Source organism: Catharus ustulatus, chromosome 22 (assembly GCF_009819885.2).
Source record: "Catharus ustulatus isolate bCatUst1 chromosome 22, bCatUst1.pri.v2, whole genome shotgun sequence".
NCBI lineage: Eukaryota > Metazoa > Chordata > Aves > Passeriformes > Turdidae > Catharus > Catharus ustulatus.
Window position 1 is genome coordinate 471,737 of NC_046242.1, and position 27,183 is coordinate 498,919.

At 45.8% G+C, this 27,183-nt stretch overlaps 1 protein-coding gene across 2 annotated transcripts; it reads right to left on the reverse strand.

Annotated features, from left to right (window-relative positions):
* Positions 1-1,431: 1,431 nt before the first annotated feature.
* Positions 1,432-26,841, reverse strand: PAFAH1B1 (platelet activating factor acetylhydrolase 1b regulatory subunit 1). 2 transcript variants are annotated; one of them, XM_033078047.1, is made up of 11 exons: positions 26,697-26,841; positions 12,655-12,863; positions 12,444-12,528; positions 10,924-10,998; positions 9,876-10,082; positions 9,389-9,557; positions 8,630-8,732; positions 7,705-7,933; positions 6,267-6,368; positions 5,494-5,650; positions 1,432-4,943 (listed from the first exon to the last, which is right to left on the reverse strand). In XM_033078047.1, exons 2-11 carry the CDS (start codon positions 12,684-12,686, stop codon positions 4,870-4,872), a joined length of 1,233 nt encoding a protein of 410 aa, XP_032933938.1. In that variant the 5' UTR covers positions 12,687-12,863; positions 26,697-26,841; the 3' UTR covers positions 1,432-4,869. The 2 variants fall into 2 exon arrangements, with proteins under 2 accessions (XP_032933938.1, XP_032933939.1); XM_033078048.2 differs by lacking the exon at positions 26,697-26,841 and adding an exon at positions 26,471-26,514.
* Positions 26,842-27,183: the final 342 nt, after the last annotated feature.

Sequence of the window (27,183 nt, forward strand, 5' to 3'; positions counted from 1 at the left end):
GAGTCACAACCCCAGCCCAGAGGGGGCAGGACCCACACCCTCTGCTCTCAGAATCCATTTGTGCTCAGGGAGAGGAGTCACTTTGCCCTCCCATCCCAGGGGACATGTGGGAGCAGGGACACAGCTTTGGGGATGTTGTACCCATATGAAATGAAGCTAAAAGACACAAGTCCTGACTACTGAGGCTCCAAGGCAATGCAGGCTGGTAAAAAACTACATTTACAACACCTGTCTGTACCTCACTACCTCTTGGGTTCTGGGGGTTCTCATTACTCTGTTCACAAGTTCTTAAACACAAGTGTAAAAACTGATTCAAATGGGCCTGGGACCCAGCTGGGCTGGAGGCAGGCAGGTACTCAACCCATCCACTGAAAAATGTTTCAGTGCCCATCAGTGCTGTACTGGGACTGGGAACAGCTGGTCCAAACCAATCTCACACCTACAGAGCTGCTGTCAGCACAGCACTTGCTGCACGAGCAACAACTCACCCAGCTAAGAGGGGAAATTCAATTTAACTGCCCATACTGTTCTTAGCAACTTACACCTGAACCTGCCTTGTGCTCCCTGTGAGAAACTCACTGCTTGTGGACATACAAGGCTTTCCTTTCAACCCTCACCCCAAAAATCACCTCTAGGCCATGCACACATTGGTTCCAGCAGAGCCCAGACTCAGGTTTTTCTCCCAAATGCAAGTGGGCCTCCTCCAAATGTTCATTCCATGTCTGCTCCCACTGCAAAGTACCCCCCACCAGCTCTTCCACAGCCCTCAGCTGGCAGGAGTGCCCTTTCATTCCTTCCCTACATCAAGCTCACAGGCACATCCATGCTCTTCCATTATGAAGATGTGCCCTGACCCACCTCGAAACAGTACTCAAGGCAATTAGGGCCAAATCACAGGGAGAAATTAAACCAAAGCACACATAGATAGGCACAGGACCCTAACAGCAGAACAGATGGTGCCAGCACCGCGCAGTGCCTTCAGCTTTGCAGGCACCCAGCTGCCCTGTGCTGCCTCAAAGCCAGAGCAATTCCCACAAGGATGCACAGCCACGCTCTGCCACTGCCCTCACCACTTCCAACACCGAGGGAGGAGCAGGGAAAGAGAAGGGAAAATCCAACCAAACCCAACCCAGCCAGGGCTGGCCTGTGCCAGGGACAGGACAAGGCTCTCCTGCCCACCTGTGAGACCAGCTCAGCCCACCAGAGCATTTCCTGGAGCACCTCATTGCACCCCATCAACCAACAAAGCCTCTCACCAATCCAGCTGCCACGAACCAGCTCAAAACCACTTCCTGCAGCCTCAGGGGAGCACAAGTTAAATTAAAATCAGAGCAAGGGCAAGGCAGGTGGGAGCAAAATCTGAGGGTGAAACACCAATAGCTTTTTTCAAAATAGTTTTAATTCTTGCATCCAAGGAAACAAAACCACATCTAGTTTTATATGCATTTAATAGTTTACCAATTGGTACAATAAGATTTTTTTAATATGCAGAAAACATGAATAAATTTTGTTTTACACAGTCTGAGAGCAACAAATCTTACTGTAAAACACAGAGCAGTATTATATACATTCCTTTACCGATTTTGTTTTAATTGTGTCAATAGCTTCAGTTAACTCCTACAGCCTGGGAACTGTTCTCTCCAATTGCAACCTCTACCAGCGCTCGAACAAACATCTGACATTTGCCTTCACGTCGATGTCGGCATCGACTCTAAAGCGTGAGGATTTTGCTAACCTCTCTTCAGAATGAACTCGGGGAAGCCTGAGGGACAGGGAGGACAGGAAAGCAGCTACTTACATGACACAGTGGAAAGATAAAAAGGCCAGTTACTGCCAGTTGTGACTTGCAAATCCAACGCGACCCCCCCGCTCCCCCCCGGCCATCCCACCCCTCTATGCACGTGCTCTTGCTACAGGACTCTCGGTATTGATTTCATACACGGACGTTATATACAGCTGGACACAACAGCTCACTCCAAGGGCGCTTCTCCTTCACTCAACTCAGCATTTGCAATATTCAAATCATTAAAGGATTACCAAGCCACCACTGTCTACGAAAACAAAGTAATTTTTCCTTTTCAACAGCTCTCAGGGGAGTCAGGAGCTGTCTGAGTGATTTCTCAGGCAGTTCACATGGACAGGAAGAGGCAGAGGAGAGGCAGGGACCCCATGCCCACAGTCCCCAGTCACTACCAACCAGGGGTTGTTTTCCTTTCCTCAGTGCCCCGGGCACACATTGGTCACACCACACAAAAAAGCAGGATGGGTTTGTTTCCCCTTCTGAAGTGCAAGATAGTATAAAACATCAAGTTTCCAGCTTCTATCCAAACCACAAAAAATGCTGCACTTTCTGGCCCGTGTGGCATGGCCCATGCTAGGCTCAGCCCAGGGATCTGCAGTGGCTCTGCTAAGAGGCCAGAGCTGGGTCCTGGCACGTGCTGCCAGGTTTAGTCAGGAAGTGCCAAAGCACCAGCAAACCTCTCGCCCCCTCCAATGCATTTATTTCATTATTGACCCAGTAACCTAACTCTTGCAGTTCTGATCACAGCAAAGGCACAGCACAAGCTGACAGTAACAGTGGGGACAGTCCCACAGCATGTCCCAGAGTGTCCCCTCACTCCCACGCCTGTGGTGTGGCTCCCTTCCAACCAGGGCTTCAGCTTTGGTCCGCTCAGGACCATCCCTGAGATCATTCCCTGCTGCCCCAGCAGGCTCACTCTGCACAGCAGCAGGGCTGAGGCTCACAGCAGGGACACTGCTGCCAGCACTGGGGCCAGGGGTCCTGGTAAATGTTTCTTTGCTACAGGGAAAAAATGCAGTAGACAACTTCCACATCACAGGTACCTTTAATTTCTCATTCAGGTTTGAGTTATGTACATGAGGGTGGTTTACTTTAGACTTAAATAAAGTTTCTAGGTCCTACCAGGAAGTAAACAGATGTCATTACTTTACAGTTGCAGATGCATGGAGGGATTGAAGATGCACTACTTTTGTATCTGGAATTCTCCAATAGGACAAAAAGCAGCAAATGTTTCCAGTCCAAGCAGCTAACAAACAAAACAGACTTTATTCGTGCATGCTTATGCAGCAAAACACACTGAGAATGACAGAAACCACTGGCTTTAAGAGATCAGCCAGGATCATAAACTGGCTCTGAAACCCCCACATCAGAACCCCCCTTCTCCACCGCTGCCCAGAGAATCCCACACCCCAACCCAGCTCCTCCCACAGAACAACGGGTCCTTCGGGGCTGACTGTGGAAGTTTCGCCCTCACCAGTGCAGTGTGTTCACCCTCCAGCCCACCCTATGCTGGTCAGGGACTCTCAGCTTTAAAATGGTCATTTTAAAAGCCATGGATTAAACCAAAGGAATAAAATAAAGCACAACTTCACCTGTTAAAACATCAGCCTGGTACTTCATTGTATTGTCCATTTTAAAGTTGATTTTTAAAAATACCTGGTTAGTTTGATAAGTATTGTAATTCTTGGTTATCTACAATGGAATATGTCACCAAAATGCTGATTAAAATATTAATAATATTTTCATTAATTTCAGATCAAAATATGTAACCTTAGGGATATGCAAATTAAAAATTGTGTACACCAAACAACATAAATACTAGTAACTGAGCTGGGCTGGTTTTGCTGATAGGATTTGGGTTTGGTTTTAATGTTTAGCATCATTCCCACAGATGGGTGTGGGCTTTGTTCATGGCATCTTTTAGAAGCCTGCATGGATCTGACCTGCCATTGTCAAATTGATTCTCAGATACTTAGTGCTTCCTTTAAAGCATTTCAATGCTGCAGCCCAAGGTTTTTCTGCACTTGCAAACCCCAGGACATTTTTATTGGAGCCACATTGCCAAGGTGAGGATCACCTCATTGTCCAAGGAGGCACTAAGGAAACCAAGAAACCTGTATACCCCAATTTCCTGCCAGTGAATGAGGGAAGTGTCCTTTGATCCTGCTGTGTAATAGGAATTGCACATCTCTAACAAACATGGAAAGCAAACAGCAAGTTGGACCACGGCAGTCATTTGGGAGAGGAAGCTCTACTGGAAACTGGATCACTAAACTCTAGTGGGATGGACAACTCCTCCTGGAAGTTTGTCTAGCATTAAAAAAAAAACAAACAAAAAACCATTTAAACTTAGTTTAACAGCACAGCTTAACCATTGAATGACCAAATAAAAAATAAATACATTTATCACATCAGCTGCGACTAAGATTTGTTGTCTTATTTCAGGTTTACAGTCAGTTCTATAAATATACCAACCCTTGCGTGATAGGAGGCCAAAACAAGTGTTTTCTGTTGATTTGGCAAATGTTTCATGACAAATATTCCAGAGTTTCATTAATTTCCATTAATTACATATAAGGTTCAGAAGATTCTGAATTGCAGCCTTATTATCTAGTATTCTTAGAGAAGATTTATTAAGCACACTTAAGTGATGTTACATAGATACACATTTCTGAAAGAGCCCTACAAAACTTTTCCCAAATGAGGTCACCAATTCAGGCACCAACAGACAGCAGAAAGAAAAACAGGTATAATTATCCGACATAACGACACTGTCAACTATTCAGTTAAGTGCCCTATTCCAAGCATCCCACTTCTGCCTTCTCAGGTCTGATGTGACCAATGCCAGCCCATGTTCTTAAACCTATGGTACTTCTAGACAACGTATGTAAATTTACAGTATACAATTTGGATTCACCATGCATGAATACTTTGTGTGTAACATTTAATAAGCTCAATCTACATCCAGAATAATTTACATGAAAGGACAATATTTATTTAAACAGAGCTCAATGGGTAACCATGGTATCTGAGTGCATCCAGAGGAAAAGGGGTCACTGTGAACTCCATCAGCGGCACTCCCACACTTTTACTGTTTGATCTACACTCCCAGTCACCACGTACGGGGCTGTCTTGTGGAAATCTGCCAGGAGACAAAAGCTCACGTTACCAATGAACCCAGAACTTCAGCATTTCCTACTCTCACTGAGGGGCACTGCTTGTTCAAAGCAATTCTACCAGCTCAAAGGCTAAATTCCAAAGCTCCTGGTTGTGCTTCTGTAGCCAAATTCTCTCATGCTATTACCAAGATCTGGTAACACAAACCTGGAATGTCCAGGAATTCAAACTAACTCTTTTCTGACTGTTGTGCACACCCTTCTTTTCCTTTTGCTGGGCCAGCACTGACACTAGAGCCCTCCCCAGGCACCTGCACACTGGTGACAGATTCCAGAACTCCCTGTCAGTTAACATCCTTATCCATGCTCAACACTGGCAGCAGAACCAAAAAAATCCAGCACACTCCAACTCTACAACTCACATGGGTGGGGGTTTGACTAGAGATTTGAATTTCTAGCTCCTTTCTCCTACACAGAGAGCACAAGGTGCCACTAGAGCCCCAAGGTGAATGCCAGCCTGGTGCCCAGTGCAGGCAGCAGGGCAGCAGCAGCTCTGGCTCGAGGAGCAATACATACCCAAAGAGGTAACAAAGTGTTCGTGCGCGTTGAGGGTTTTCATGCATCGCTTGTTCTTGAAGTCCCAGACACGGAGAGTCTTGTCATCAGCACAGCTCAAAATAAACTTTCCCCCAGAATGGAACAGGACGCCACGTACCCAGTTATCATGGCCCACCTTGTGCACAAGGAGAGAGCAGTGAGCAGGCTGAGAGCTGAGCATCCCACACCTCACACGATGGCAAACTGAGGGCCCCTGCCTGGCCCGGCAAGGACAGCTCCTGAAACCTCTCAGAACTCACAGCTTATCTCCAGTTTCTATTATTATACACACCTATCAGTTCTCCCAACAATGCAAGTTCCTGTACTTGAAGGCAAACAAACAGCAGTCCTCATGTGATCTGCACTAATTCTGCTCTCCAGCCCCAGCACCACCACCCAGTCCAGCCAGAATCTGAGCTGAGAACAGCAGCCTATGGCCCACAGCAAGTCCCACAAGTGCCAACAATGTGATATTTCACAGAAAACAAAATTCAGACCGTTACCAGCATTTCTGTAAACAAACCAAGCTACTCATCACAGAACCTACATCACAGTATGACTTTGGAGATTGTCAGTATTTCTTAGCAACAACAAGATCTGAACTACAGAAGCCATTCAAACTGTATTTCCAGCATTTGCATTATTAGAACTCTGGCTTCTCTTGAAAACATGGCATGCAAGATAATACATTTCATTAAAACTGGTTGTACATATGCAGCTATGACTGCCAGAAAAAACACCAATGGACTTACAAGTGTCATAAGGCACATGCCAGTGCTAATGTCCCACATCTTAATGGTCTTGTCTCTGGATCCAGACAGCAGAAAAGGCCCAGGCTTGCCACTCTTCTTAGTCTACAGAAAATTATGGTTTAAGTTATGGTACACATAGGACGGAAATGGGAAGAGGAGGAATGAAGCAGACCCCATCCCAGTGATATTGCTTAGTACCAAATCAGATCACACAACAGCTTAACAGTGAGTAAAGCTATGCTGACAAAGCTAAGTCACAGGCACCGGTACTAATGATAGCAGAATTAGACAGTCTGTTAAAAGAAATGGTTGTTTGTCCTGCTGATTTCAAGCCAAGTAATGCTTTGAATTCACACTTGCTATTGCATGATACCCTCTGTTAACAGCAGACACAGCTCAAGTGCCACATCTCGGGACAAACGAGGACGCAGCTCACAGATACCTTTGTGTTCACATTCTTCATAAAACGCAATGGAGCAGGGTTAGGAATTTCTGAGAACTCCCTGCTCTTAAGTGACTTGTGCGTGTGCCCATGCACGGAGCGAGCTCCGGCCGAGCTCTCACCTGTCCAGGTGTGCAGGGCAGGCGGCTGTGCCCGATCCCACCAGCAGGGGGCAGCGGAGCCGCCTCCGCAGAGCCCGCGCGGCCGCAGGACGGACACACGCACTCTCGGGTTAATTACAACTAAAAGTGTGTAAGGATCTTCTAGCGAGTCAAGTGAAATCTGACTGAAATAACCTGTAAAAGCCATCACTAGACAAGTCCCTGTGTTCAGTGTGGCTACTTTTCCCCTGGGGTGTCCAAGACCTTTGGAGGCAGAGGGTGAAACAGCAATGCCGGGTTGGAGGGTTAACTAGAAGCTAGAATTAATTTCTAGTTCCTTTCTTCTATACTTTAACATCCTTAGAACGAAATTTCCTCTGGCCTTTAGCAAGCCTTTTCTGAGGCTCACTAGAAGAGGTATCTGTGATCACACAACTGGGATTCATTTTAGTTAAGGAATGTTTTCTCCCATCAGTAGCTGTACAGTAAAACACAGCAGTTGGTGCCTGACTCCTTGACACACACTGCACCCAAGGCACCTTCATTCTGCATTCCTGACTGGCTCCTTCCCCCATCTACCTTCCAATTGCTAAGCATCCTCATAATCTTCACATTCTGCCAAAGAAGCTGCTTCACACATTTCCTTGCTGCAATATGAGACAGTGGTTCTACTCTCACCCCCCTTGAACAGAGCAAGCTCACTTTCACTAGTGCAAAGACAGGTCCTAACCACAAAAGACAGGGCTTAGCTGCACACCAAGATACTCAAAAGTCCTCCTACAGCTGCTGTACCTGCCAGGCCCTGTGAGCCCAAAGCTCAGGGGCTGTCAGTGCTACACGGAGCATGGCAAAGCTGTCTCGAGTGTGTGCTGGTGTAACAGCCCGGGAACATTACCTCTGATCCTGTAGCTTCTGATATGGTGGAGTAGGAGCTCTCGGGAGCCCAGGAAATGCACTCTACCACATGCTCGTGCTCTCGGAGCTCAGCTTTGCACTCCTTTGTCGCTACCACCCACACGCGCACCGTCTGGTCGTTGGAGCAGCTGGCAATCAAGGTGCCGTCCTGGTTGGGCCGCACCATGCGCACCCATTCTCTGTGCCCCGTGAAAGTCTTCACGCAGTAACTGTGCAAAAAACACAGCAGCACTCAGCCACCGGCGCCACCACCCACTGCACGTGCCCTGGAAAGCTGAGGACACAACCCACTCTCCATGGCCAAGATAAAACATTTCAGTGCACACACGCTCATCCTGGCAGGTGATGGAGCACACCATAAAGAGTTCACAGAGAGGATGCTGATGTGAGAGAGCAATGACAGCTAAGAGCTAGCAAAAACTTGTTATGGCAAAAAGCAGGAAACTTGGGAGAAAATGAAGTTGACATGACTACTTGCACTGAACTGGTATTTTAAGACCAAGTAGAGATTTACATATCATTTAGGTATTAGAGAGACAACTGATGAATGAACCAAACAGAAGACAAAAAGAACTCAGGAGACACCTTGATCTGTGTCAAGAAAGGTAACAGATACTCGCTTTAAACTCAGTGAATTTATTTTCCTAGCTGGTTATGAGCTGGAGACCTACCCTCATAGCTTCTAGAAAGACAAAATCAGTCAGCTTTAATTAGTCAGTATTAACATCTAAACCCCTCTGCCTAATGATTGAGGCGGAATCCTTCAGTGAATTACTCTGAACGGCACACCATCATTTCTCAATTCAAACAGTGCCTGCTGACACTCAGAGTCCTGTGTCCCATTTCTACACACAGTGGTTTCTCTCGCTTTTGTTCTGGTGCTGCTCGCTCACAAGTGCACTTACCCTGTCTGGACTTCCCACATTTTGATAGTTTTATCCCTTGAGGCAGAAACTATATGATCTCCATTGGGCATGATGGCTACCGAAGAAACATTGTGATCATGACCTAAAAGCAAAATAAAACCTTCATTAAGTGGCACTGGTAGAGTTTTCACAGAGTACGCAAGCCTTGCTGCTTTTTTAATATTGGTCAAGTAGCTACAGCAGCAGTGCATGTTTTATGGAATAATCTTTACTTGTAAACTTGAGGTTTTATGAATATTAGAATCTAATAGCTGTGGTTGTTGTACTTTCTCATTTTTCCTATGGCTTTCAAACCCATGTGATCAAACACACACAGCCAAACCAGGCATGGAGCAGCCACAGCTCCTCTGGCACCGATTCCTCCCTTCCTGCAGCAGGAACACCACTGAGGGCTGAAGGAAGGCATCCCACTGATTTGAAGGCAGTTTTATTGTCTAGCAAACGTTTAATACTTAAAGCTAAAATCCCTCTGTCATTTTATTTCAGTATCATTATGGGATGTTTCCCACACTATCATGCATAGCAGATTTAAGATGTTATTTCATTCCATAAACAGTGTATGTATCCCCTATTTACAGAGCACTCAAAGCATCAAACTACATCCCCCCTTTTTCTTTTGGAAAATACTCTGGTCTATAACCCCTTTCCACATCAGCAGTTTTCCTGGATTTAAAAAAATATAAATAAATAACATCTCTTAACTTCACAGACTGCTAACTCAATCCCTTTATACCTTACCATGCATAGTTCTGATGCACTCAAAGCCCTGGAAATCCCATAGCTTAATGGTCATATCAGCAGAACAGGAGGCCAAGAGTTTGCCAGTGTGGTCAAAGGAAATATCTTGCACAGAGTCTGTGTGCCCCTTCAGGGTTCGCTCGAAGTCTCCTGTCTCATAATCCCACACCTGAAAGGGAGCAGACAGCCTGTTAGCAGCAGCCCAGTGCTCTCTGTATTCTCCAGCCTCACACTTGCACTCTGCTGGCCAGGCTGGCACCTTGCTCAATCATTAATCAACCAAGAGACAGACAGCCCTAAAAAGCTTAACAGTAGAGAAAAATAAATCACTTTTTATGAGGTTTTGTTACTTATAAATTAACTGAATTTGTGCATTTTGAAAAGTGCTTTTCAGCTAACTTTAAGCATTATAAACCCAGTAGGAGAACAAGTTTCAGTGTACTGATGTCACCCATTCCACAGCCAGCTGTCTGGAGCACACACATACCTTTATTGTGGCATCCTCTGAAGCAGAGACCATAACACTGAACACTGGATGGAAAATGACTCGAGTGACAGGACTCCTGTGCCCACTCAACGCATACTTCTCTGGAGGACGAGGAATCCACTCCTTAGGGTCTCGTTTCTGACCAAGAGGTCCACCTGATGTAAATTCTTCCTTAGCTTCATTCAGCTTCGATTCTAATTCCATTACCTAAGTGTATGAATTTTAAAGAGACCTTTCATTTCCAGTTTGATACAAGATCTCATTCACCTTCTTGCATTAGTAATCCAAATAACAACTCACAGTAAAGCAAAGATTGCATGGACCAAACCTGATTACCAACATTCAGTAGCACTGGTTTTAAAAATCAAACCTAAATTAATCACTTATAGTTTATTCTTTAATAATTTATAGTTAATTCTTAATAATTTAATCATTAATCATTTATTCTTTTCAAATTCCTAAATATTTTCACAAGGAAAAAGAAGTTCTACAAAATCCCCTTTACTCATACACTGTACAAATACATCTGAATTACTATTGTGCCAAACTACCAAAGAAGGTTGTGCTAACAAAAAGGAATGCTACTGCTGCAGGAATTCTGTGTCCTGTTGGAGCTAGCACACACATTAACCAACAACAGAAACACTGGAGGGCTAATAAACCCTCGCTGTACTAACCTGCACAAGGGATAGGACTTCATTGTTAGCACACTGATTTTAAGGGTTTTTTGCTTTTAAGACACTCTTGAGCCATTGAAGCATGACTAAAAAGAGTTTTGTACTCTGCACTTGCAGCACAATCCCCCACTGGAATGCACTGGAGCTAATGGCTCCTTCCCTCTAGGGCCATGGCCAAGGACAAGAGGCAGCACTGATTTTTCCTCCATTCTAGCCCAGCCTGACCCTCTGCACACAGAGATTCCATCTCCCGACTCACAGCTGCCTCAGGCACCTCCTGCCTCTCCAGCTTCAGGACTGCACATGCATGAATGCTGAATGCTTTCTGTGCTAACTTTTTGTACCTGTATATCCAGCACATCTCTACTTACCTTCTTTTGTAATCTTATAACAGATGTCCATTTTTTTTCCAGAAGTCCAGCATACTTCTTATCTAACTCTTCATTCTGAGAAGCATTTAAAGAGGAAAAAAAGCAACATAGAAAAATAAACATCAGAGACACAGAAGTAACTAAATGCTGCCTTTCTTTCCATCACAAAATTACAGTCTAATGCTACAATAATTCTAAATGAGATGCAGACAACAGACATCAGAAAATAACCATGCCAAGGCCTACTCCACAGAAGATAAAAGCTCTGAGGACTGGCTACCTTGGTCAGAGACGGCTGGAGTTATCTGCATGAATAATCCATACAAAAATTAAATCTGTCTTTGTAGAGCTACACATCAATCCTTCCAATTTACTCAATTTCAGCCTTTACCTTTTTTTTCCTCTGTAGAGTAGCCCACTCCAATTCAGAATTTCTTGCATAAAAGTCATGAAACTTTAGGCAACTGCATTTTCTCTTTCCCTCAGGACCATCTAACCTATTTAGATTGCTTTCCTAAGTTTTGGGAAGAGGAGACTAAATTAGGTCGATAGATGAGGCAGATAGGGGAATGATACTAGGATTTTCAATTATAAGTATGGTATTTCAATTTGTCATTTCTACTTATTTATTCAATACTAGTAGCAAATTGGAGAAATTAAGTCAAAGTATTTTGGAAAAAGAACAATGCAAAATATGTAATAAAGAAAAGCCAAGGATTTATCCAGAGGATTTACCCAGCACACAGAAGTTTACTACTCAATCCAGCTGTAGCCATATGAAATGCACACTTCCTATGCTAATAGGTGGCAAAGTTAAAGATTATACCAAATCACCTGTGACCAAGGCAAATCAACAGAATGAAGGTGAAAGGAATGACTGGTCTGAGTCACTGGCATCTGTACAGTCTAAGCAAACAGAGCTGCTTACCAAAGCTGGTCACAGAATCACAGACTGGTCTGGGTTGGAGGAGACCTTGAATCTCCTTTTGTTCCACCCCACTGCCAGGGAGGAACATCCTCCACTAGACCAGGTTGCTTCAGGCCCTATCCAACCTGGCCTTATGGGATGATAAACTTCCATGAACTGTTTCAGCCTGCCCCCCTACTGCACCAAGTGTGCAACAGACTCAGGCAATGACTTAACTCCTGACCCAACTCAAATCCCAAAAAAAAACCTTCCAACATTGGCTCTGTATGATAAAGCAGAGGACGAAAGTAATCCAGGTGTGTCTTCCTGTTTCCTCAAAGATTCCCAGTGAAGTCAGTCTCCAAAACTGCACAGTGTCAGACCATTGCAAATCTGGTTACAAAACCATTTGCTCAGAAACAGCCAACTCACCCAATGATTATTTTTCCCTATTCTGACAAGGCAATAAGTTGTATGAGTTCATCACCTCCAGTGCTGAAACTGTCTGAGCTAACAGGTAGGCAACAGACACAGGTTCAGAACAGATGCAAATGCCATAAAACTGACAGGTTTCTAAATTAAAATGCAGATGAAGAATCTTGTTTGAACTCACCACATCTAATTCAGCTTCCTTTTTAAAAACCGAATATGCCTCCTCGTAGCCATTGGAACGGAGGTAATCTGCTATCGCTCGATTTCTACAAAACAACATTGCAAATACATGCAGCATGTGAAGAGACACTCCAAAATCTACTTGGAAACAAACACTAACAATTGAAGACTAATAAAAATGCAACACAAACTTAAAAGCAATGATCCCTTACAGTTCATCTCGTTGCCTTTGTGACAGCACCATCGTGGCTGAGATGTCAGGTTAACGTGATCGAGCAGTGGCTTCTCCTCAAGAGCTAAAGTCTTGGGAACCCAGGATCCACAATTCAGTCTGCCACAGTGGCTTAAATCACAAGTATTTCCCCAGACGTGAAATCCAATAGGAAATCCAGAGGCATTCAACACAGAAGATTCAATCCATCTACATGGAGAAGAAAGAGACATGATTTGTTTCCTTAAAACACACATTCCTCAGGTAGCTTTCTTAGATTTATCCAAACAGTATTTTTAAAGACTCCAGCTCTACCCCAGCACGGGCCCTTGCAGCTACAGTGCCACACAACTGCAGCGCACAAATGACTTTTCCCACCTTTCCCACTCCAGTACCACCACCTGAGGGAGTAACAAAGAATCTCTGACTAACAGATTGTTATTTGTTTTCTTTTCAGTCACGTGTTAATGCAGTTTACCCAGAATTAATATTTCATCTCGCCCACATTTAGGGCACAGCAAATTTTTAAACAGTCACCCAATCTTATCAGAGTGGCACCGTGACCATGAAGAGCTGCCACAGGCCCATTACTGCATTTGGGCTCGGGCAGTGATCACGACACCTCCGGCAACGGCAGCCAGTTCGGGATACGGCAGAAACCCAACCTGAGACAGTTCGAGCCAGTGGAGCTGTGCCTTTCCAAAACACACTCTCATTAGTATCCTTTGATTCAGAAACAGGAACTGCAGCATTCTCAGTACACAGCCTGCTTCGACTGGGCAGCTTTAACCTCTGCCACAGCGACATCACCAACCCCACGCAGGCAGCACCGCCTTTGCTTTCTGCACTGCGGGGACCTCGTGAGCACCAGGAGCACGGAAGTGCTGAAATGGCACTTCTGGCACACCTGGCAGGTTCTGCACACAACTCATCACTCGCTCAGCTGCTCAGCCAGTCTGACTGACCAACAGCCTTGAACACCGAGATAAACTGAGGCAACACACAGAGGCTCAGAGACACCAGGTGGGTTTGTAAACTTCCTACCCACTGCTTGAGGACTGCACGCTCCCTCTGCCTCGCCTCTGCCCCTCCCTAGACACACAGCTACACTGACTTCAGTATCACAGCTCAGTAACAATTTCACTAAGGAGCCTCCTGTAAACAATAGCCTGCTAGGAAAGAAGGAAAATAGTAAGCTTGTACCACTCACGGCTGCTTATTCATGCCCTGCAAGCCAGTTAGGATAGGAACACTCTGAACAGGTAATGCCTCTTTTAATTAGTCTAACCTCTTCCCCAATAGCTATTTCAGAAACAATTCAGCTGAAAACAAACAGCATGGGCTGCATCCTTTCAGAGAACAGAAGCAAGCATTTCACTTCCTCTTGTCCTATACCTAATTCACGCCAGGTAAAGAGACAACCGTGTTTCAAGAGATGTGCGGCGCTCACACAGAGCAGGGCACCACCCGCAAATTAACGGCGAGGGAGTTAATTAACATCAGAGCGAAGGTCCGGCAGTGCCGAGAGGCGCCTGCAGAGGGCGCGCCGCGGCACACGCGGTGTGAGCCGGACCGGGACCGGGACCGGCGGGGACAGCACAGCGGGACAGGGACCGGGACTGGGACCGGCGGGGACAGCACAGCGGGACCGGGACCGGGACCGGCGAGGGCAGCACAGTAAAAATCCCAATATCTCATCAATTTTGTTGTGGTATCTGGGAGATGCAATTACAGCACTTTGTCTAAAAATAACAGCAACTGCGTTTGTAAAGCCATCTTTCACATGTCACCTATTTAGAAATGCATTTTCCCAGTCAAATGTAAAGTAACCCCAAACTTCTCCATATCCCACATCCACTCCCCAACACCTGGGCTGATCCACAATCTAACTCTGAATTGCTAGTGAGAAACAGATCCTAGTACTCGATAAATTCCAACAGCTACAGGGTAAAGCAGCTACTCCTGCTATTAGCAAATTACAGTTGAGCCAAAGCCACCAACCAACTGATCTACAGGATCTCACTCCTGCACAAAGGGTATGTTCCAAGCACTCGGCTCAGCATTCCTGACTTTCAACTATGAAGCCACCTGGATAGAAGGCAAAGTATTTTTAGGACTGCCTCCTTCATAGACAAAAACAGAACAAACAAAACAAAACAAAAACAAAACCCACTGCAAACAAAACAAACAAAACCCCCATACACAAACAACCCAGTCAAGCAAAAGTGTCCAAACCCAAAAATCCCAAAGGACCACCATTAATTACACACCTGTACCACTATGTGCACTTTTTTAATGTTTTTTCCAGCTGGAGCAGACTTTGTGCCATACAGGCTTCAGCAAAGCAAGACCAACCAGTCCTCCTCCATGACCTGCCAGCCACCACCGTGTTACCCTCAAACAGCTCAGCCATGGGAGGCAGCTGGGGCTCTGGGGATCCCTGGGGAACAAACACAGCCCACAAAGAACCGCCACCCACTCATCACACCCTGCCTGAAACTGGACACTTTGTATTAGCATCCTAAGGCACTCCACTAAGGCAGTGTCAAGACAGAATTAGATTGCATAAGAATTTTAGTTTGTCCACTATTTAATACAGGAAAAAGCACACTGAACTTAGCCACCCATGGAGTAATAGCTACTAATTAATTGTGAACCAGGATTGTGTGCCTTTTATTAATACCCACTTACTCCCTCCAACTCCTCCTACAAGTTGCAGTTTCTAACTTAAAACCTATCTGACTCCTTATCAACAGCCTGCACATACAAAAGCACCAAGTGGCAAACCTCTGCAAAGGGACAGTAACAGAGGGCTACAGGTGTTCTCAGCAGTATCAGGTGTCTTTGCAAGCCTTTCAAAATCAGGAGCTGGCAGCACGCCTGTCGCTGGCACAGGCACGGCACATGCAATGGGCACCTCTCACTCCTCCTGGCAGCACAGGACCTGCACAGCTTTCTACAACAACAGAAACACTCCTTACCTACACAAAACATACTCCTCAGCCCCACTAACAGGAGCAGATCCTCAGCAGGCAACTGCACCTCATGCCACCTGCCCATCTTTCTACTCAGCTACAGATCAGCTTTTAGACATAGGACTGGCAGAACATCAGAGCAGTAAGGACAGCAGGCACACTTCAATCCTCCAGTGCTGCAGGACTAGAGAGTGGAACACTAAAGCATAATCCTTAAAAAGAAATTAATTTAAAAACAGACAGCCAAGAATCATCACAGGCCACAATTTTTCCCTGCACAAGCTTCTAAAACACAGAATTATTGATGAAGAGCAACAAACCAAACAGAAATACCTGAAAAGCAGAAGAACCCTATCCTGTAAGGGAAGGTGAAAACAGCACAGTGCAGGCTCTTCTGACCTTCTCATTTGAAAATAAACAAATAAATAAATGGGACCCTCTGTCTCTTCATGTCTGACCATCGCCCCCCTTCTGCCTAAAGTGGGGTTCAAAGATTCCTGAGCTTCACTACACTGAGGACACTCACTGCCACCGCAGGAGCTGCGAGGTCCTGGCTCTGCCCAGGCTCTGCCCAGGCTCTGCCCAGTCAGCCCCTGGCTCTGCCCTGGCTCTGCCCCCTGGCTCTGCCCTGGCTCTGCCCCCTGGTTCTGCCCCCTGGCTCTGCCCAGCCCGTGCCACCTGGGAGCACACACCCTTGGGCACCGAGCAGGGCACCCAGCCAGCCCCACGCCACGCTGGCACCGGGCACACCGAGCTGGCACGGACAGCAACACCCTCCTCCCAGGCTGACTAAGAGGATTCAACAGACTGCTGCTGCTTCCTGGCTTCAAACACCGGACTCTTCCACTGATAGCTATCGGTGTGGTTCAAGTGCTTCCTAGATTACTGGAAAACTTCACAATAACTTAGTGAGAGACCTGCAAATGAGTCATAAATGCACCAACAGCAAAATGAAACAAGTTCAGCTCCATTTGTTAGCTGAGACAGCTCTGCAGGAGGTATCCAAGCACAATAGCTGCACGCTCAGTCACAGCCATGAGGTAAGGAAAAATAATCACTTTCAGGCAAGAGATTCCCCTCAGCTCATTGTATGCCATGCCAATAAATGATACACCTTGGCTTGTAGGCATTTCTATAACTGTGTTCATACTTGCTTCAGGAGACACTTAAATATTTTCTCTAAGTATTCTCCAAATAAAACTGAGAAACAGATTAGGGAATCAAATTAATTAATCAGCATTGTAGTCTCAACCTGATAAAAATACTTGTTCATTTACCAGAACCAGCATCAAGCAAGAGCAAAATTAAAATTAAAATTCCTAAAATCTAGTAAGTTTCTTCAGAGTTCATTATGATTTTGTTTAGCAAAGTACACTGGATGCTGAACAGTACCAAAATTTGGGTTATATACCTAAACCCTTCCAAACCCACATTTTCACAAGTGTATCCTGAGGTACCAAACTCCACCATCACAACAAACCTCAGCATCAGGCTCTTCACCACCTTCGTTTGCTTCTATCAAGTGTGTCAAAAACACTTTTAAGGACCAACTCCATTAACAAACCCCTGAAACGGCTCAACTGACAGTGCCCATTTCTGCTGTTCAGAGTCACAGTGGAGTCACTCCCAGCTGAGCTGTGATCCATCTCCCAGGAGCTGTGCCAGTGCCTGTCCCTGCAGTGCTCTGCCACCACAGTGAGGTGTAAGAAGACCAAAAATCAGCTTCAGCTCCGTTCCCTGGCTCCCAACACTGGCAGTAGCAGTGAACTGCTCCACACACCAGCACCACCCCAGGCTCGCTCTGCTGCTGTCCAGCAGCCTGATCTGGTAGTGCCCACCCCAAATACATGCCCATGGCTCCTCCAGGAACTTCACTGGAAATCCATTCAGTTTCTGCACTTTTTATGACGGCTGCTTAGGCTCCATAAACAGTCTTCCCCACAGAAACACAAGCTTTGTACACTAAACATGTAACTGTAGTTCGTTATATTAAAAATTAGAAGAGATACATGGCATCAGTTACAGAGCTGAAGTATCAGCAGATACAGAACAGACAGCAGAGTGCAGCTCTGAAAGCTCAACAAAGCTTTAGCTCAGCACTGATGTGCTTTAGGAATTGCACATTTTCGCCCTTTTTTCAGAATTCTAATAATTCTGTTAACTCAGCTGCAAGACCATTTTTTCTGTAAGTATTATTATGACAACATTTTCAATTATATTCTACAAGAACGTTTATTGAAGGAAACAAAATTGGATGTCACTTTCTCAAATGCCACAAAAAGCATCTGGGTGTTAAAAAGCCACGTGAGCCATCACCAGTATCAGGAGCACAAAACTGGGCACACACTCTGAAATCAGTTAAGAGTTTTTCCATTACTCACATTTAGGTCCAAATTTGGATCTTAATTTATCATTTCAAATGCCAGTAACCCATATAAGACTTTAAGTATTTTGGAGTGTCCAGCTACATGCTACCAACTTTCAAGTGGTTTCTCTAACACATTCTATCATTCTTAAAAGGTTTTTTTACCTCAAAGAAAACTCCTAGAGTCGTTAACATACCCAAAATCCTACTTCAGTTAGCTCCCTCTCTTCAGCTAATTTTACAATCCCAGTGAAAGGCCAGTTACTTATGAAAACCAAAGGCCACCAAAAAGAGTAACTGAATTGATGTAATCGGAATTAAATTCCACAATTCTTTAAAGCTGAAAGGATTCATTTGTGCATTAATAAAGGAGAAACTCTTGTTTCATTGTCTCTTGCTGGCACAGGAGGTCCTTGCCAGGTTCTTCAACAGTGTATCCTGTTTCATAACATTAACAAGAGAACTTAAAGGAGTTATTTGGGAGTATTCCCAGGCAATTAGAGCTACAGTCCTTATGGAAGAACTAGATCCCATGAATTGCTCTCTTAAACCTCTGGATTATGTTGCTAAATCCTACCAAGTATACAAGAAAACTTACTTTTAATTTAAACTAATTTTTAATGGGTCTGATTTTGTTTTAAAGTCCATGAGCAAAAAGCTGCTTTATCAAACTCAAGCCACAGAATAGAACAACTCCTTCCACAAACGTACTCCAAATCAGATTCCATAGAAATGAAGTAATATCCATGGTTCCTGGGGATAACTACTGGACCTGAAAAGAGTTCCTAGATATGTCTCTATCTGTTGATAGGAAAGAAAAACAGTTACAAGTAGAATAATCCAGTTCCTTTCCTGCCTCCATCTTGCCCCCCATTACTGCAGGAAAGCTCATCCACAGCAGAAATCACCCAGGCACAGCCATGCAGCTGCTCTTAGTGCAGCAAACAGACCTTATCCTAGAAAATGTTGGAATCCATCACCTGCTAAGCCAGCAGGGGTGAGTGGGAGAATATGAGAAAGCTACTCATTTATGAGCTGGGTTAATCTTTTTTCCACTTTTCAGCCTACATCAGTAAAGCTGAGGGATTACCACAAAGTGAGCTCCAACAGCTATCTGATTTGGGAAAAACAAAACAAGAAGCAAATCTGATCTGAATTACAACTCTGAGCCTTATTTTTAATTCATATGTTTAGTAAGCCTGTTATTCTGCAATTAAGGGAAGTCTCAAAACGCCCGTAGGTCAACACTTTGTGTGATACATCAATGTGGTATCCACAGAGCACAGCATTCTGTGCAGTGTTTGTAGTAATTCACAAAAACATTTTCCCTTTCCGTTCACTTACAGGTTTATCAAAGGAAATATATTTTTAACATGAAAAAAGTGAAAAATTGTATGCCTGTTTTCTTCCCCATTTCACCTACTTTTACAGCTTTTGCTAAAACCCCAATACAGTAGTTTAGTTCTGAAAATAATTCAACACCAAACCCATGGGGAACTAGAAAGCAATCTGTAGCAGATCAGATATAGAGCCTATGTTCCAAAGACTTGGAATGCAGGTTGCAATTACATCCGAAAAATAAAGCTAAGGAATGCCATCAAGATGCTATAAAGCAGGAGCAAGCTGGCTGCTCCATGCAGCATGCTGCCTAAAGAAATGCCTGTGCATTTTGAAATCAACTCCTGTGCATGTCTGTTTCCCATATTATTTCAAGGTAAGTTTTTAACACATCACTGGCAGTCACTGCCCACCTTTAGGACTGTAAAACAACAAAACACATTTCTGGCCTCGTTATCTTCCCAGGCACCAACACTAAATGGCTTTGAGGAATCTGGACCAAATTTGCTTAGAAAATATTTTTTTAAACAAGACTTAAAATTAATTCAATCTTAACATTTTTTTCTCCACGTACCACGTCAGTTTTGCAATTCTGATGGAAGCATGATACAAGTAATTCTCAGGAGAAACATCTTGACCACTGTCACATCATCTCATTTAAGAGCCTTTGAGCTTCCTCCAGGTCAGAGCTCCAGCCTGAGGTCTGCGTGCAGGCTTTGGTGGAAAACAAGGGAAAACATCCTTCTTCTAATCTGCCTGTTCAATTCTGTGTGAAAATGCAGGTAAATTTAGCTAGCACTAGCAGGAAGAATGCAGGCTGCAGTAGCAAATAAAGCTCTAACAGGTGTGCCAAGGTTCCTGACAGCACTCCCCACAGTGCTGTGACAGTGGCAGGACAGCAGGCAGGGGTAGTTACACACTCCATGTCACACACTGCTACTCAACACTTGCTCACAGCAAAGCACATCAGGCTCAGCTGGATGGCTCCAGCAGGGCACTTTCCAGTCTCATTATTGCTAGGTCAAACAACTCACACACCTTCTGGGATAGCAGTTCTAGACCACCAGAAGAGTGCTGCACTTAGATACACCTGCCAGCAGCATGCAATGGGTTTGAAATTATTTGTTCTCAGTTCTTCCTCCCATGCTTCCCGGGCTTGAAAAATTAAGTAATTTTTTAAAGATTTATAATTGTAAAGGAGGTCACGGGACTATATCCAAATTTAAATAATTCAATCATTAAATTGCCTGTTATACTGGAAATGTAATATTACAAAAACGACCATGAATTGATTAAATTTATATAGAAAAATAACCAGAAGGAAACTTAAAGGAACTCCTATGCTAATACTTGAAAAAGAGGGGAAGGTGTAAATCACAAAGAGATCCAAACAAGAACCTAGACAGAACTTCCACTATTCAATCATCCTCCAGCCATTTGCAAAGCTTGTTGACCAAAAATGGCCTCACTTGCCCACAGGAGAGGGAGGAAAAAACCCCAAAACAAAAAGCTCATCATAATTGTCATCTATAACACCTTATTCTATTACAGGGAAGAGTGTTCAACCCTTCATGACACTAGTACAAAAATAATGAAATCAGGGTTCTGGTAGGAGGTGTCTCATCTTTCTTATCACCCACCTTTACCTACTACACTCTTGTCTCTAAAACAGAGCTGAAGGTGAGAGAACCAGAAACTTCTAGCATTACTGGTTTAACAGACACCATCTGTTTAAAATACATACAGACACTCATTAATGACATCATCCTCTTAATAGATTGCAAAGATATGAGCATTTAAACAAACCAAATTGTTTATCCAATCTCTTTCTTCATCCCAAAAAGAAGGTGAATCCAGCACAAGACAAGCTGCCAGTGTTGTTTCTTGATGGAAGAAACTGTCATTTTTCTGCAGCAAACAGCCTAAATGCTTCCAGCTGATTTTCCTCTAGTCTTAAAGAAGGATAAACTTAACACCTTTGCTTTAGCATTAAGCAGCAAAACAAGGCAGAGCCAATCTCGGGGGGAGTCGGGAGGGGGAACACTTGTCCGTCTAATTAAACCAAAATAACTTAAGGTTTGTGGAGCACAAGGGGAACAATTAACATGGATACAAGAGGAAAGGTATAAATAATCCCAGCCATGAATGCCCCTGCGCTATCCCAGATGCAATCCAGCACAGCACAAGCCACAGAGCCTGTCACCTACCTCACAAGAGGTGTGACAGCTGAGTCACCAGCCAGCCCCAGAACAAAAGGTGCCTCTGAACAGCCCTCGACCAACTCCCTCAGCAGGGACCTACTTAACAACGGATCCAAGGAAATTACAGGACAGACACTGCTGCTGCACCACCTGCAAACCTCAGCCATGGATGGTCCCATCCCTGGAAACACCTTCTCAAGGCTGCAGCAAGTAGTTACTAGTAAAATATGTCAGGTAAGTCTTCAGAATCAACAGAATCACAACCATGAAGATGTATTTATTACATTCACTTAATCATATTCCTTATCCAAAGTCCACAAGCAGCCAAGCCAAGCTGTAGAGCTCACTCAGAAGCAGCACCAGTAAGAAGGAAATGGCGAAAATAATTCCAAATGTATTAACTAGCAGATACTTTGAATTAATAATGTTGATTTTTTTTACATAGTTATACATGCATCAGTGCTCTTGTTACTGGTCAGCGCGACAATGCTGAGCACAGCACCAGTTTTGAAATCTTTACAGTCCCAAGGAAATGGAGTTCAGCATGCACTTACTTCGTAAGTAACATTTTCCTTTGAAAGTTCCTGACAGTACATGCCAGAAGGAAGTGAAATGATAGGTGGCTTCCAAGACAGTGAACTAAAAGCAAGGGAGCCTAAGTCACACCCTTAAGGAGAGCACAGGAGGTTAAAAAAAAAAACAGAATAAGCTTTTAAACATTATGAATGAGACAAACATTATTGCCTCATGCAGGTCCTGCCACAGCTGAGAAGAAAAGGCCCTTCTTTAAACAACTGAGATAAGATGCAGGTTTACCAGCACACATCTGTTGGGCTAACCCACAGCAGTTGGCATCTCCAGGGTAAAACTGGGATTCTGTTCTTCATCAGACAAAATCCTGGTTCTCACCAACGCTTTTAATATGTACTGCTCATCAGCAGATCTTAGAAAACGGTAGGAATGGAGAAAAGTTTTGTTCTAAAATAACTGTAATACATGAAAAGCAGACATGTAACTCCACCCAGGCTCAGGACCTGGCCACTAAGCTGAGGTGACAGCTACAGCCCCCACCTCACCTCTGCACCCCAGTGATGACACAATCCTGCCCACAGAGCACAGCCATTCACACTCCCTAGCATGGACAGCATTCAGAGCAAGAATTCTGAGGAGACTCCATTATATACCTGAAAACTGATTTTAAACAGGTCAGGATTGTATCTTGGTGTAAACGCCTACTTTTAAAAACTTAAAGTGTAGCCTACTCTGTCAGGCAGATCAAAAGACAAAGCAATATCACCCATTAATAAAACCCTTCAAAGCCACATTAGGAGCCCCATTTCCCCTGTGTCAGGTAATGAAGTAGCTCCTGAAAAGCCCCTAAACCCAGGCAAGGCTTCACCAGTGCAATACATTTTTAGCAGTTGGGCTGTCCTGCCAATGATACTTAAGCTCTTATAAAAGGGAGAAAGAGGAGTCAGTCCTAACGTCACTGACAGATCTGCAAGTATGGACAGTGCATAACTTAACAACTTCTCTGCAACAAACCTCACAGGAGAGCCCCAGCACCATTCTATCAGCACACACGGCTCTGATCCTTGGGAAAGATCTTCAGTTGCCATCACAAATTACATGTTAGAGGCTGGAGACTCCCCCACACCCTAATGGAAATCTGAAATAATTACCTATTAATAGTAATTACAGATTTCTATTGTCCTCTAGATTTCCTGAATTTAGGCCTACATAGTTCTTATTTTCAGCCTGACAAGTATTTCAGTGCCCACTCCAAGGAAGCTTCAGCTGCTCTCCCAGTCTTTGCCTTTAGTTTAGAAAATGGGCCTGAAGTTCACCAAGTAGAAGAGAGCTGACCTAAACTGAACTATTCAAATGTCACTCTCCTTCCTACTATGGTAATTCCAACTCCTCTAGTTCAGGAATACAAGACAGCTACAGAGGATTGCAAAAAAACTTACAAACATACGCACTCTATACCTGAGCTACCATGAGGCAGAGGGGCCCAGCTATTGTTTGTCCAGAATACTCCACAAAAGTATAAACACATTAAAATTAATGATGGACACTGGCTGTGGAGTTCTTCATGGAAGACAAGGTTGGAGTGCAGGACAAGGCAGCCAGCAGATGTTGATTCTGGAGCTGTCCCATCCATAGCAAGTTGGATAGACAGCAAGTTGAGAGCAAAGACAACCTGAGCTCCCAGTCTGGGAGGAGCACAGGAGCCAGGACAGGCACAGGAGTCAGCAGAACAGGCCAGACAGAGCCCACGTGCAGCCAGAAAGGAACTGTTGATGCCTTTTGCTTCTGCAGAACCCAAATGAACAAGTTACTCCTGTAGAAAAAGTGGTTGCCATCATTTCAAGGGCAAAAATCAACCAAAGCTGTTAAGATGGAAAATGTTCTACAGGGCTCTTCACTGGCCTTAGCCTGGATACGCATTAGACTCAGTCATTTAGCTCATGCAGCCACTGAATTCTGGAACATCTACTCCAAGTGAATGAAGAAGAAATAATGCAGAAACCACTGTCCCTTATTTTAATTTTGGGCACACTAAGAGAAACACAGTCTCCTTTTTGTGTGCCCATCTCCTATCACAAACTGCACTCCAGAACTGAAACCCCCATGAAAAAGCAAAACCCCAGAACCATCCGTGTTCGCTGCTGTACTTGCTCCAATCAGCACTGAAATCAGGTGGGAATGCCATGAGGCACATGTGGAACAGGAGAGCACTTCCACAGGCAGCCCTTCCTAGGTGTTTCCTCCAATCCCTATTGTATTCTCACAAATCCTTTGTTCAAACGCCTTTCCTGCACAACTTTGAGCAGTAGAACCCAAGGGGGACAGCAATGCTCTTCCAGAGCTACAGTGCTCAAAAGGGCTCCCAAAATCCTGAGATGTTATTTTACAAGAACCTGGCACATGACGAAGGGCAATGCAATCCAGTCTGAACACTGACAGCAGTCACTCCACTGTGGTCACCAGAGAAACCAGGGATTGTCTTTTTCTGTGTGCCCACCCATAATCCGCTCTAACCAAGAAGTTCCATGAACAAATAACAGCATGAAGCCACAATACAGAGGCTTCTCTAGATTCCAGAAAATCTTGTGTGTAAAACAGCCGCACAGAAATTGCAATTCTTATCTAAAGAGTAAATAAAATCAATTCAACAAGTGCATATGTAAGTGGATAAATTGGAGCGGTTATCAGACAAAAAAAATCCGGCTTTGCAACAGTGACTGGTCACTTCTCACTGCCAGACAAATCAAAATCCACCCTGCAGAAAAATCAGCCTCAGAACAGAATGTGAGATTTGTTTCATTTCCGAAGCTTCCTGCACCATTAGATTCTTCTCTAAAGAAGAGACTTCATTGTTACGGCAATTAGTATTCCTCCACCCCGGCAAAGGGAGGAAAAAAAAGCTCTGAAAGGGTAACCGAGCCATTTCGCAGCTTTGCCTCCTTACTCCACCCAGTCTCTTCCCTGCTCAATGGCTGCTCACAGCATCCACAAACATGGGAACAGCAACAGAAACACACAAAAACGAGATGCCCGAGAACAAGACCGGTATTTCCAATGCATCTTACATTTTAAAAATATTTTCTTTGTTTAGCTCCCCAACATGATTTTCCTACTTAACAAAATGACTCTAAGGGCAAATAACATTCTGACAGCAGACCCTCTCTCTGCCGAAAACCAGCCAAATGCTGCACAATCATTTACAAAATGATCATCACTGAACGGAGGTTCTTTAACCACCACCTCCTAATGCCATGAACAATACTGTCATAGGAACATACACTTAAAAGAATCACCACAAAATCCAGCCAGGTCAATACGCCCAAGCATTTAATTATATTAAAATGTTGTATATTAAAGATTTTTAATATAGCTTAGATTAACCTTCCCCCATCCCTGGTAGGCAATTCATTATGAAAGGACTTGACCTGCACCAACCAAGCCCACTGCTGCAGCACTATCGGCGAGGGAATGGTTCGAGTGATACCATGGCAAAGAAAGGGAAGGTGTCACATTATTATTGGTATTAAAGGTCAAGCTTAACTGCATCCACCTTAAAGAAAAAATAAAATTAAAAAAAAAATAAAATCTCACGCCCACAGAACTGAACAAACCCCAAACTTTTCAAGGGAGGCACCACTCCCACCCCCCAACTTCCATCAAAAGCCCTGCCTGCGTATAACCTCCTGCCGAAACAAAACCTCGGGAGTAGCAATTAATACAGGATTTTAGCAATATTATAAGGTTTTCACGGGAAGCCTGTGCACCTGCAGCCATCCAGGCAGCGATATGACCCCCAGAAGGAGAGATTAGACCTCCCTCCCCCGTTTTACTGCAGCTGGTTCTGAAGGTCTGAGCCACCTCCTATCGCTGCTGCCCTGCTGAGCACTGCAGGAAAACTGGGGATGCGAGACAAATTCTGAAACAACACCTACTCCTTTCCCTGGATTATTAATTCTCGTCTTGTTTTCGGTGCTCGGCCGCGCTGGCGATTTGGGCCATCGCCGCCGCCCGGCCCTGCCCGGTGAGAGGGTGACAGGGGGAAAGCCCCGGCAGCAACCGGGGAGGGATGCTCGAGGTCCCCTCCGCGCACACACCGGGCCCACCGTCCCTGAAGGCTATTTTATCGGATCTACCCCGGCCCATCGCCTCCTCCCGGTATTTGCTAAGTCACGGACGGAGCGGCGCGGCCCGCGGGGGGGGGGACACGGGCCCGGCGGCGGCTCCGCGCCCGCCCCGCCGCTCCCGCCGGGCCCTGTTTTCCTGCAGAGTCACCGCGGGCGCGGGGCCGGGGCCCGCGGGGAGCGGGGGAGCCGCGCCCCGGCCCGCAGAGCCCCCCCACACCGAGCCGGGGGGAGGACACCGGGCCGGCCCCCCCGCCGCCCCCCGCCCCGCCCGGTCCCTCCTCACCAACGGGCGCGGCCGCCATTTTGAGAGCGAGGAGAGAGGGGGGGGGAGCGGGGCGAGGGCGGGGAGCGGGAGAGGAGGGGGAGAGCGGAGAGGAAAGCGGCTCGGGCCCACGGCCGGGACAACCCGCGGGCCGGGGGGACGGCGGGCCCCGGCCTTACCGAGCCCCGCCAGCGCCGCCGCCTCGCTGTGCTGCGCGCGGCTGGCGCCACCCGCCTGTCCCACTCACCGGCGCGGCGTCCCGGTGAGGGGTCGGGGTCCCGGTATGGGGTCGCAGTCCCGGTGCGGGGGTCCCGGTGCGCGGTCCCGGCGCTCGGGGACGCTCCGCTCGCTCCGCGCTGTCAGAGGCGCCGCGGCCGCCGGGAGGGAGGGCGGGAGCGGCGCGGCCGCCGCGGCGATGCGCATGCGCGGCCGGGGGCGGGGACGGCCCGCCCGCCGCCATCTTGGGCGGCCGAGGCGCGGGTGCGTGTCCCGGCGTGCAGCGCGCGCGTCCCGGCGTGCATTGCGCGGCCGGCCGCCTGAGGGGGCGGCCCGGGGACACCGGGAGAGCCGGAGTGCGGGGCGCGTACCGGGGACAGGCTGGGGTACCGCGTACAGCCACGGAGGTCGGGCACAGCAACAGTGCACTGAGCACTGGAAACCAGGCACCGCGGATACACCACATCGCCCCCGGCCTCCCGCAGCACTGTAGTGCATTCCGAATGTCCCCTCTCAGG

Excerpts from the sequence above, each read along its gene's own strand:
- PAFAH1B1 (XM_033078047.1), bottom strand. The coding sequence starts at position 12,686 with ATGGTGCTGTCACAAAGGCAACGAGATGAACT. Across the intron at positions 12,529-12,654 it reads CAAAGGCAACGAGATGAACT|AAATCGAGCGATAGCAGATT; the intron begins GTAAGGGATCAT and ends GTTGTTTTGTAG. Across the intron at positions 9,558-9,875 it reads CAGAGGATGCCACAATAAAG|GTGTGGGATTATGAGACAGG; the intron begins GTATGTGTGTGC and ends GCTCCCTTTCAG.